This window comes from Micromys minutus (genome assembly GCF_963924665.1).
Source record: "Micromys minutus genome assembly, chromosome: 15".
Taxonomy (NCBI): domain Eukaryota; kingdom Metazoa; phylum Chordata; class Mammalia; order Rodentia; family Muridae; genus Micromys; species Micromys minutus.
This window is the reverse complement of record NC_137984.1, coordinates 58,601,120-58,610,332: the sequence shown is the minus strand read 5'-3', so window position 1 is coordinate 58,610,332 and position 9,213 is coordinate 58,601,120. Positions and strand designations below refer to the sequence as shown.

At 38.1% G+C, this 9,213-nt stretch overlaps 1 protein-coding gene across 1 annotated transcript; it reads left to right on the top strand.

Moving 5' to 3' along the window:
- Nucleotides 1-7,941: 7,941 nt before the first annotated feature.
- LOC308430170 (large ribosomal subunit protein eL20) lies at nucleotides 7,942-8,529 on the top strand. Its single transcript, XM_080929302.1, has one exon. It carries the CDS (start codon nucleotides 7,962-7,964, stop codon nucleotides 8,490-8,492), a length of 531 nt encoding a protein of 176 aa, XP_080785428.1. The 5' UTR covers nucleotides 7,942-7,961; the 3' UTR covers nucleotides 8,493-8,529.
- Nucleotides 8,530-9,213: the final 684 nt, after the last annotated feature.

The window sequence follows — 9,213 nt, the reverse complement described above, 5'->3', positions numbered from 1 at the left end:
ATGAAGATGTAGAACTCTCTGGTCCTCCTGCACCATGCCTGTCTAGATGCTGCCATGTTCCCACCTTGATGATAATAATGGACTAAACCTCTGAACCTGTAAGCTAGCTATAATTAAATGTTGACCTTATGAGAACTGCTTTGGTCATGATGTCTGTTCACAGCACTAAAACCCCAACTAGGACACTTGTGCAGGGTCCATGCTAATCTTCTGTGTGTTTCTGATTATAGAAGGCCCTCTGTGTTCTTGGTTAGGTCAGACCTCCTGGGGGAGAGACAGGCTTTGTGTTCCATGGGGAGAATCTGTCACAGTTACAGGTGGAGGTGCAAACCAGAAGGACTATTCCCCAGGTTAAAGCAGACCTCCTGTGTTCCTGATTATTGCAGACCTCCTAGGAGTCACACAGGCTGTAAACTTGCTGGCAGACAGGCATGCTGTAGACTATGAGAGGAAATCAAGTTCACTGATCTGGCTCAACTCTACTCTTACACCCATCAAACATGTCTACATTCTAATGTTTCTTAGTTTCAATTGTGAATAAATAGCCAACACTCCCAATTGCTCAAAAGAAGCTTTAATATGAAAGTAAAGGTTGGTAAAAAGAGCACCACTGAATACAAATGTTTGATGAAAATGAAAGAAAAAATAAAGATAATGAAGGAAAAGTAACAGTGTAAGGGCAAAAATCAATTTGTAATAATGGTGAGTAAAGGAGCTGAAAGGCTACCAAAGGAAACACAGGGAAAGGGTGTGCTATAAAACATGAGGACTTACACTTGAATCCCAAGAACTGATATAAATTCAGGATGTTATGATATATCTATTACCCTAGTGATGGGGTAGGCAAAGATAGATTTCAAAGCCTAGTGTTCATGCAGCCTACTTAATTTGTGATCTCTGGTTTCTGTGAAGGGCTTTCTTAAGAAACTAGGTAGAGGAACAGAACAATCGAGGTAGGTGCTTGAACTTATTGACCTTTGACCTTCATGTATATATGCATACACTCAAAGACATGCATGCTCCACAATTATATACATACAGAAATAAAAATAAAATAATGCCATGGAAAAAAATAAAGATCTCTCAGATATTCTACATAACTACACTCATTAATATCTATATTCTCTGTAATTCTTCAATAGTATTATCAAAGAATATTGTTTGGGCAAGGACAAAAAGGCAAAGTTATGGGAGGTAATAAAAAGGAGCAGAAAATTAATGTCAGTGTAGGACCAGCATACAAGCGTCAAGTGTTGAAGTTGGAGACAGTAGAACAATAAAGTAAAGTAGAAATGGTGACTCCCTAGCACCAAAGAGAGTACAGAATGATCATCATCAGGTGAAATAATTTTCATGTCCTAATAAAATTCAGAAAAAAAGGGGATGAAGAAGAGATATGATGGCGATCAGCCCCTGCGTAGAGTAAGTTCTGCTTTCTTGTTGATTCTTCTTGAGGCAACAGAGGGGGAAGGGCATTGGTGGGGGTAAGACTATCTTACAAGATGTTTAGGGTTGCTGTCTAATAAAAAGTTTACCATGTCTAACTTATTATACTACTGTAGCTGACCTGCTTTTTATGATCTTCTGAGGCCAGAAACTGCAGTCTCTGGCACCTACTACCTCTTTCTAAAACAGCAAAGAATTAAGTAAATAGCCTTTGTCCTACCTCAGCTGAAACTGCTGGGCTCTAACTTTTAGCTTGCTAGTCAGAAGTAGCAGGGAAAAAAAGGACACTTAGAAAAGAGATTATAATTTTATTACAAGTAGTAAAAAGTATTCTATGAAAGCTATCTAAGGAAAAAGCAGAAAGATTCTAAGTGAATAAAGGAAAATGCTGTTCTAAGAGAAAAAAGTTCTTCCAAGGGAAAAGGGGGTGGGGAGGGAATGGAATGGAGTGGGAATGGAGTGGAATGGAATGAAAAGGGTATGAAATGGAATAAGATGAGATAATGCCTCTCTCTTTGTCCTCAGTACACCTTTTATAATACATGCTCAGATGTTACAAAGTTTATCACAAGTTCACACAAAAATCAAATCATAAATTGAAATAGACATTTACTACAGAGAATATTTACATGCAAATCTATTAGGAGTAATTATCTGGCTAAACATTTATTGCCTGACTCAGCTCCACAGGTTCACTGAAGGTTTAAAACCATAACTACGCTATTAGTGAAGTTTTGTAAAGATAAATACAGTCAAAAATTTATTCTCTGTTCTAGCACCTATAATAAATCATTAGTTCCCTTTTTATGACCTTTGGTTAATTGTTTAACAACCTCTTAAAATGTGCTCTGAGTTGGAGAAGTCTGGTTACTATCTAAGAGCAATCAACCGGTGACACTTGGGAGACTGGCAAAGTTCTCACTGCAGTTTTGACTATCAGAAATTACCTAATGTCAGTCTCACTATAAAAGAGCTTAATAATTAGTTATAATTTTAGGAATTCTTGTAAGATCATCATTAAGACTTAAGAAGTCATTTATATGTCTATATAACATCACCAGAAGACAGGATACCTTCATAGATCTGCAGAGATCTGCTCTAAAGAGGTGCATAATCACTTAATGATTATTATATATGCTTAATAATAATCGGAAAAAAAATATAAATAGCAAGAATGTTTCCTAAAATGAATCCCATAAAGCCTTGCTGAATAAGGAAAAACCAGCCACAGATTATATAATAATCCAAGGCTGGCTATCTCAGGATGATCACCTGCGCTAGATATTAGCTTGTCCAGTTATGTCTCCTGATAAAGATCCTAAGAATTTCTAGACATGGGAAACAACACACATGCATCAAAGGTACAGGTATAATCTCTCACACAAATGACTCATATAAGGGAGAAAGTGAACATGTTTAAGAAATACTATGTCTTAAAAATAGCTACAGTAAATGATAACAAAGGAAGGCAGAGTTTAGTTCTCAAGAGAGTAGAAAATAGAGTTTCCGAGTTCTAGGTGCCTGAACTCAGGGAGATATAAGTTAGTTTGCATCAAGAGGCTAAGTAATACAGTAGACCATCTAGAAGAAAGCCATTGGAACTGACTGTAGTAAATGTCTAGACAGAATAAAAATGTTTTACTGGTATACAAACAGCTATGAGCAAACCAAATTCTATGCATAAAGTAAGACAAACAAAAAGTTTTAATTCAATAGGGGTTTTGATTTTAATTATGCAATCTGTACTTGTTAAAAGCTAGATTTACTCTTGCAATTAGGTACAAAAATCACAAAGGTATATGAATCAACAATGGCTATCAAGATAAGTAAGTTAAAAATTCACCTTCATGCTTTAAGCTCTTTGGTAAAGCACTTTATCAATATTTGATAAATTGACCAGGTTCACTTCTCCTGTTGTAAGCCTTGTCCTTGGCTCTTTTTAAGATTGATGGCTTGCTTCCTTTCATATTGCCCCATGTGTTGTTTGTTACCTTCTCATCAAAAAATATTTAAACAATATTTAAATGAATTCCCACTCTATCGTTTCTGATTGTGTGCTATTAATGATCACTGAATTGCCACTATTCTAAATATAAATATTCATGTTGGAATTAATAGTTTTTATATTTTAATATTTGTATAATTGATTTGTTTTTATATCTTTGTATTGTGTGTGCTCATGGCATGGCTGGAATTCAATTGTGGGACAGTATGTGAGAGTTGGTTTTGTTTGTTTTGTTTTTCTCTATGTAGGTGACAGGGAACAGGTTAAGGGTGTCAGGTTAGGTAGATGACACCAACAGAACTGTCATTCTGGCCCAACTTTAAATGTGTTGCCTAAGTTTCTATTTGTATAGATAAACCCATTCAATACACTCACTATTCACAAGCAGGGATGCCTTCTAAATGAACCCACCTTCCAACTGCTTGTTTTGTTTGTTTTGTTGTTGATTTTTAAAGTGTATATGCATTAATAGAGTTGTGCTGTGACTTATAGGATCCCCTGTTTATGTGCAACTCCCCATTCATCAAGTGTTATTATAAAGCAATGCCTAATAATTATGGCTAAGCCATTTCCTAATTTCTCTAAGATGAAAACCAAATGCAGAATTTTTTTTCAAACACTCACCCAGAAGATTGGTATGCAGTGTCAGCTTTGCGAAATGATCTTGCTAGGTACCATGCTTTACCTCATACTTGCTTCATAGCCTAGCTTAGCTGCAACCTACCACATTCTTTCTGTCTTAGCTTCCCAAAACTATTGGGATTTCCGGCATGTGACAGTGTGTATATAGATAGTCACATTTGGCAGGGAAAACAAATTGTCACATTGGTAACTGTGGGTTAAGATGATACATGATTGGGCAGTAGAGAGATAGGCAGAAAAAAGGATAAGAAAACAGAAGAAAAGGGGAGAAAATACTCTGCGGGAATGAAGATGGAGGCAGATGTGTACATTTCTCTCAGCCCTTCTCTTCATAAATAAAATTGCAACAGGTAACCTTTAACTAATAGAAAGATTTTCTTCCAAAAGAAAACTGAACTATAATTTTCAGGGATAAACTGGTATTGCCATTTGTTAATACCAGCTACCAGAGATATTCTGCAAAGCAGCCACAATATTAAAAAATCAAATTAACTAGAAAAATTGACTGTGAGCCACTGGTTTATATAATACTCATTTTCTTACAAACATTAGATAAACATATTTGTATCTTAGACATACTTGCCATTCCATTCTTACTGTTTCCACATAAAACACTCATGTCTTGAATGTGATGTGGAAATAATTCCTAAGGAGACTCTCCTACAAAATGAACCAGATGTAATCTGTGAACTGTCTTTTCTGTCTCTAGGGTAATGTGCAAGGTATCTAATACTTTTGCATTGACTTCACTATAATAACATTACAGATACTGAAGTTAAAATAAAACTGTGTACTTAAATTTTAATGCAATATCAATGGATTGTATAGAAGGCAGTTGATGTATGCTAATGCTAAGTGACAATGAAAATGGGGAGGATGTAGACAGGCTCATCACTTTGGCATTTAAAGATAATAATAACTGTTCTGTTGTATCACCGTGCCAATATCTGACAGAAACAACTTAGGTGGAAAAAAGGAGCTATTTTGGTTCATGGTTTCATTCATCAAAATGAAAAAATGGATAGTGAAGAGGCTTAGTGCTTAGTGGCAGAGACCATTCACACACCCATGAACCAGAAAACAAAGAGAAAACCAAGATATGGGGAAAATTGTCCCCAGTGGATCTACCCCCCAGTAACCTATTTCTTTCTTCCAGCTAAGTGTCACTGCCTGAATTTCTATAACCTTCAAAAATAGTGCTACCAGCTCATAAGTAAGTATTTAAATAATGAAGCTGTAAAGGATATTCATATTCAAACTATAGCACAGCTACGCTACACAAACACACATACACGCACACACACACACACACACACACACACACACACACACACACAGAGGGAGAGAGAGAGAGAGAGAGAGAGAGAGAGAGAGAGAGAGAGAGAGAGAGAGAACATGTTTTAAAACTTCTAAAATATGGTTTAACATTAGAAAAAGAAGAGCTAAAGCAACACTTTATTCATAAGAAAAAAACCATGTAGAAAAAATAATGAATCTACAGGCATCTAGATGCATAGTAAGAAAAAATGTCTCTAACAGAATTTCATAGGACTTTTAAATAAGCAGGATTGGAATCCTACTCCTATACATTGATATGTTCTTCCCAGGTTTCCATTAATGATTAGTCATCCCCAGTAATATCTACTGCTTATAATCTTACCCATTTAATGTAGAAAAGTGCCTGTGGACATCATCTCTGTGTTTATTTAGTACAGTGTTCATAGCAGGTCTAGAACTGTAATTTTTGAATGAAACACTTCTATAAGGCTAAAGACACTGTCAAGAAGACAAAAAGGCAAGCCAGAGATTGGGAAAAGATCTATAACAACCCTACATCTGATAAAGGGCTAATACCCAAAATATACAAAGAACTCAAAAAATTAGTCTCCAGAGAACCAAATAATGCTTTTAAAAATAGAGTAAAATATCAACCAACCAGACACCACAGAGCTCCCAGAGACTAAACCACCAACCAAAGAATACACATGGAGGAACGTATGGTTTCAGCAAAATATTTAGCAGAGGATGGCCTTATCAGGTATCAAGGATTAAAGATATCCTTGGCCTTATAGTAAAGATATCCTTGGCAGAACACTCATAGAGGTAGGGGGAGGGGAGATTGGATAATAGAATTCCAGAGGGAAAAATGACAGGAAATGGGATAATATGTGAAATATAAGTTATATATATATGTATGTAAATATATATGTATATATATACATACATATATATATATATATGTATAACCCAGTTGTTTCTGTATAAAAAACTTTCACTTGTACCTTGTAAAACTTGCAGCTCAGCCTGGCTTCATCAGATTTTCTAAAAAGAATTGAGCAAGGAGTAGCCAGAGAGTATCTTGAAGCAACTGGGATATCAGAGCAGCCTTTAAGCTTGGAACTGCTATCTCATCCTACCCATGGCCCTCATGTCTGTCAGTTTTGTTTTGTTTTGTTTGTTTTTTTGTTTTGGTTTCTGTCACTTTTAGTTTTATTGTGACTCCATTAAAAGGCATAACAGGATCAGGACTTAGGATTTTCCCGAAGGAGGCTGAGCTTCCAGATCAACTCCACAAGCACTCTTCCACCTGGACCAAGGTTAAGCCTAACACACTTAGGTTGGGGAAGGGGGTGGGGAACATCGGGAGTTCTCTGAGCACAGAGAGAACAGTGCTCTCTGGAAAAGGGTATTATCCAGCCTACAGAGGGCCTGGTTTCTGTCATTAGGACTTGGGATCTTCCCACAGGAGTCTGAGCTTCCAGAACAGTAGCACAGGCATTCTTTCACCTGGACAAAGGGTGAGCCTGCCACACATGCTGGGCAGCTGTCCAGAGAGGGAATGCCTGGAGTTCTTAGAGGGCAGAGAGTATGCTGCTCTCAGGGGAGGGAGGGAAGGGTCCTTTGTAGTCTAAAGAGAAAGCTGGGTCTACACCAATAGGATTCAGGGCCTGTGGGCAGAAGGCTGGGGTTTCAGAAGAGCCTTACAAGATCTCACACACCTGATGCCACAAAGACAGAACTGAGTCATTGCCATCAGAACTCACTGCTTGCCCACAAAGAGCCAAAAACCCAGGAGCAATCTCTCTTCTGAACCCACAGGCTTTCCGAACCACAGGAGAGACAAGCACCAGTCAGAAACAAAAAGATCACCTACAATCACTGACAAGGTGGTAAGAGGAAAGCTCAAGAACCCAAGACAACCTGGCAACAATAGAACCCAGTTCTCCCACCACAGTAAGTAGCAGATTTCCAAACTCTCCAGAAAACAAGATTTAGACTTAAAATCATACCTTATGATGATGATGATTGAGGTCTTTGAGGAGCACATGGATAACTCTCTTAAACAATTACAGGAGAACAAGGGGAAACCACTCAAAGAACTACAGGAAAACAACCAAGAAGGTGAAGTAATTGAAAATGAAAATAGGTACAATAAAGAAATCACAAAAAGCAACAACCTTGGAAATAGAAAACTGAAGACAGAAATCAGGAGTCATAAACACAAGCATCATACATAGTACAAAAAATAGAAGTGAAGATCTCAGGGGCAGAAGACAACATAGAAAACATAGACAAAACAGTCAGAGAAGATGCAAAAACTGAAAAGCTCCCAACCCAAAATGTCCAGGAGTTCCAGGACACAATGAGAAGACCAAATGTAAAGATAATAGGTGTAGAAAAGAACAAAGAATATCAACTAAAAGGCACAGTAAATATCTTAAATAAAATAACAGGAGAAAACCTCCCTAACCTTAAAACAAAATTATCATGAACATACAAGAAGCCTATAGAACTCTAAATATATTGGACCAGAAAAGAAATTCTTCCCGTTCCTTTTGTGAGTGGCGGTGAACGAGCACGCAGTGCCATGAAGGCGTCGGGCACGCTTCAGGAGTACAAGGTGGTGGGGCGCTGCTTGCCAACCCCAAAATGCCACACACCGCCACTGTACCGGATGCGAATCTTTGCACCTAACCATGTGGTGGCCAAGTCCCGCTTCTGGTACTTTGTGTCGCAACTAAAGAAGATGAAGAAGTCATCCGGGGAGATTGTGTACTGTGGGCAGGTGTTCGAGAAGTCACCCCTGCGTGTGAAGAACTTCGGCATCTGGCTGCGCTATGACTCCCGCAGTGGCACGCACAACATGTACCGAGAGTACCGGGACCTGACCACCGCTGGCGCAGTCACACAATGCTACCGGGACATGGGTGCCCGTCACCGTGCCCGCGCACACTCCATCCAGATTATGAAGGTGGAAGAGATTGCAGCTGGCAAGTGCCGCCGGCCCGCTGTCAAGCAGTTCCACGACTCCAAGATTAAATTCCCATTGCCCCACCGTGTGTTGCGGCGCCAGCACAAGCCACGCTTCACCACCAAGAGGCCCAACACTTTCTTCTAGACACAGAGACCGACTGAATAAAGGCTTCAGACTGCCAAAACAAAAAAAAAAAAAAAAGAAATTCTTCCCGACACATAATATTACAACCAGACATCTCAATAGAGAATATGAAAGCTAGAAGATCCTTGACAAACATCATGAAGACCCTAGGAGAACATAAATACCAGCCCAAGTTACTATATACAGAAAACTCTCAATTACCATAGATGGAGAGACCAAGATATTCCTGGACAAAACCAAAATTACACAATATCTGTTCAAAATTCCAAACCTAAAAAAGATAATAGATGGAAAATCCAACACAACAAGGGAAATTACACCCTAGGAAAAGCTAGAAAATAATTATGCAAAAGAAAGGAAAAGAGACACACAAACATAATTCTACCTCTAACAACAAAAATAACGGGAAACAACAATGACTATTCCTTAATATCTCTTAGCATCAATGAACTCAGTTCCCCAATAAAGAGACATAGACTGTCAGACTGGATGCATAAACAGGATGCAACATTTTGTTGCACACAGGAAGCTCATCTCACAGAGAAAGACAGACACTACCTCAGAGTAAAATATTTGGAAAAACCCTTCCAAACAAATGGACCCAAAACAAGCTGGAGTAGCTATTCAAATATTGAATAAAATAGATTTTTAACCAAACGTTATTAAATAAGATAGAAAGGACACTTTATTCATAACAGGAAAAAAACCTATCAAGATTAAT

Bases quoted from the DNA above. Each gene is read 5' to 3' on its own strand.
- LOC308430170 (XM_080929302.1), top strand. From the start codon at position 7,962: ATGAAGGCGTCGGGCACGCTTCAGGAGTACAAGGTGGTGGGGCGCTGC.